The following is a 1,767-nucleotide window of genomic DNA, read 5'->3' on the forward strand; positions in this document are numbered from 1 at the left end:
GAAGTTTCACGTGTTCACCCTCAGTGGTAAAACTTCATATTTTATATCTGGTGTACAAGTTGACCACTGGTTTTAGATTACTCATCTGCAAGTGCTCTATTTCTTTTGTTTATTCAGCAAGAGTGGGATATTAGTGCCATATGGTTACTTCTGACTTTCATTCAAAAATGAGTTGGTAAACCATAGTTGCAGCATCTACAGAAATTGTTGTTGAAGCATTTTGTAACCATATTTTCCATTGTTTACAGGTATCCATGGAAGATGAATTTTTGCAGTTATCAGACTGTGAATTAGTTCACCTAATTCAAAGGGATGAATTGAATGTACCTGATGAGAAAGATGTATACAATGCAGTGCTGAAGTGGGTGAGGCATGATGAAGAGACGCGGCAACCAAAAATGGAGCAGATCTTGCAGGCTGTCAGGTATGGGTTTATAATATCTCATTGATGTGTGAAGCTAGTGTGTCTTCTACTATTGATTGTTTTTTTGTTTTTAGTCCTTTCTGTCCTATTTACCAATATTAGATATTTTTTTTTCTCTTTTGGGTTAGTAGTATGGAAAGTTCTGTAGTTTTTAGGTATCTCCCGTATCCCCCTTTTTAATTTTTTATTAAAAAAAATTGTTTCTTTGATGATCTATCCAAATATTAGTGTCAGGTTGGATTTTCCTTTTGCGTTTGATAAGGTTAGATAATATGTTTTATCTAATAAGATGGATTTTTCTTTAGTTTATTGCCCTTCTTGAAACTAACCTGTAGTATACCTGTGTTACAGGTGACTTGCTTGTCTTGCTCATTATCTGAGTAACCTGGGTTTGCCTCCCCATCACTTCTCACAGGTGATCAAACTGCCTGTCTTATTTCTAGAGCACAAGGCAAGCCAGGAACAAAGTTCTGCACCTCAGAGTGTGCACCCTGAGCTCCACACCTTTATGTTGTTCTTCGTACTTTGCACAAAATTTTGAAATGGAAGTTCTTGAGCATTGTTTTAATTGAATTCCCCTAATTCTTCTTAGAGGTTCATGATTGATTTATGGTGTACTTTTTGAAATATGTTACTCATGACCCTCAACTTCTGGGATAGGAAATGTCCTGGCTACCAGTCTGTCAGCTCTTATTATGATCACTTGATGTCTGCACTTGACTGTTGTCTGTTTTGGGGTTTCTAGCAGCCCCTAAATTGTACTCCATTACTCTGCCAGTCCTTCATTATTCAGTATTACTTAATGCTTGAATGTGTTCTCTTGTGAACTCTTGTGTTCTGTATATACAAGGTTTAGTTTAGTTAATTCCTTATGTATGTGTTTCCCTAAATGTTATCCTGTATTTAAATATTTTCCCATTTTATTTTAAAGAAATATTTTTTTTTCCTGCTCTTCATAGATGTTTTTTCTAACATCTTTTCCAGTTTGATAATTATTACAAGGTCCCTTAACTCTCCAGGTTGATAGTTAGATATAGTTACCATATATTTTTGGCATCCACTCAAATGTGTAGACTGATACCTGTAAAAACCCATGTCTAGGCCTGGTCCAGTTATTCATTCCCGAGCACTGGAAGTTCCTTTGATTTCTCAGCAGAAATCTCAGTCACACTCTTTGTTAATGTTTCTAAGAAGATGAATGAATATGATTTGCTCTCCTTTCAGATGTCAGTATTTATCACCGCGATTCTTGACAGAGCAGATGAAAAACTGCAGGCTTTTGAAGAAGGCTCCGGCATGCAGGGAATATCTTGCGAAAATCTTTAAGGTGAGTCACTCGGTCC

The 1,767-nt window shown here is 36.4% G+C and overlaps 1 protein-coding gene across 1 annotated transcript in view; it reads left to right on the top strand.

The window, feature by feature from the left end:
• Positions 1-1,767, top strand: part of LOC119591514 (kelch-like ECH-associated protein 1B) — a gene marked incomplete at its 3' end in the record, with an annotated part of 45,445 nt that overhangs the window by 39,459 nt on the left and 4,219 nt on the right. Inside the window, 2 exon segments of the mRNA XM_037940264.1 lie at positions 249-424; positions 1,649-1,751. Coding sequence (XP_037796192.1) covers positions 249-424; positions 1,649-1,751 — 279 coding nt within the window.

The sequence above is a fragment of the Penaeus monodon genome, chromosome 28 (genome assembly GCF_015228065.2).
Source record: "Penaeus monodon isolate SGIC_2016 chromosome 28, NSTDA_Pmon_1, whole genome shotgun sequence".
Lineage (NCBI taxonomy): Eukaryota > Metazoa > Arthropoda > Malacostraca > Decapoda > Penaeidae > Penaeus > Penaeus monodon.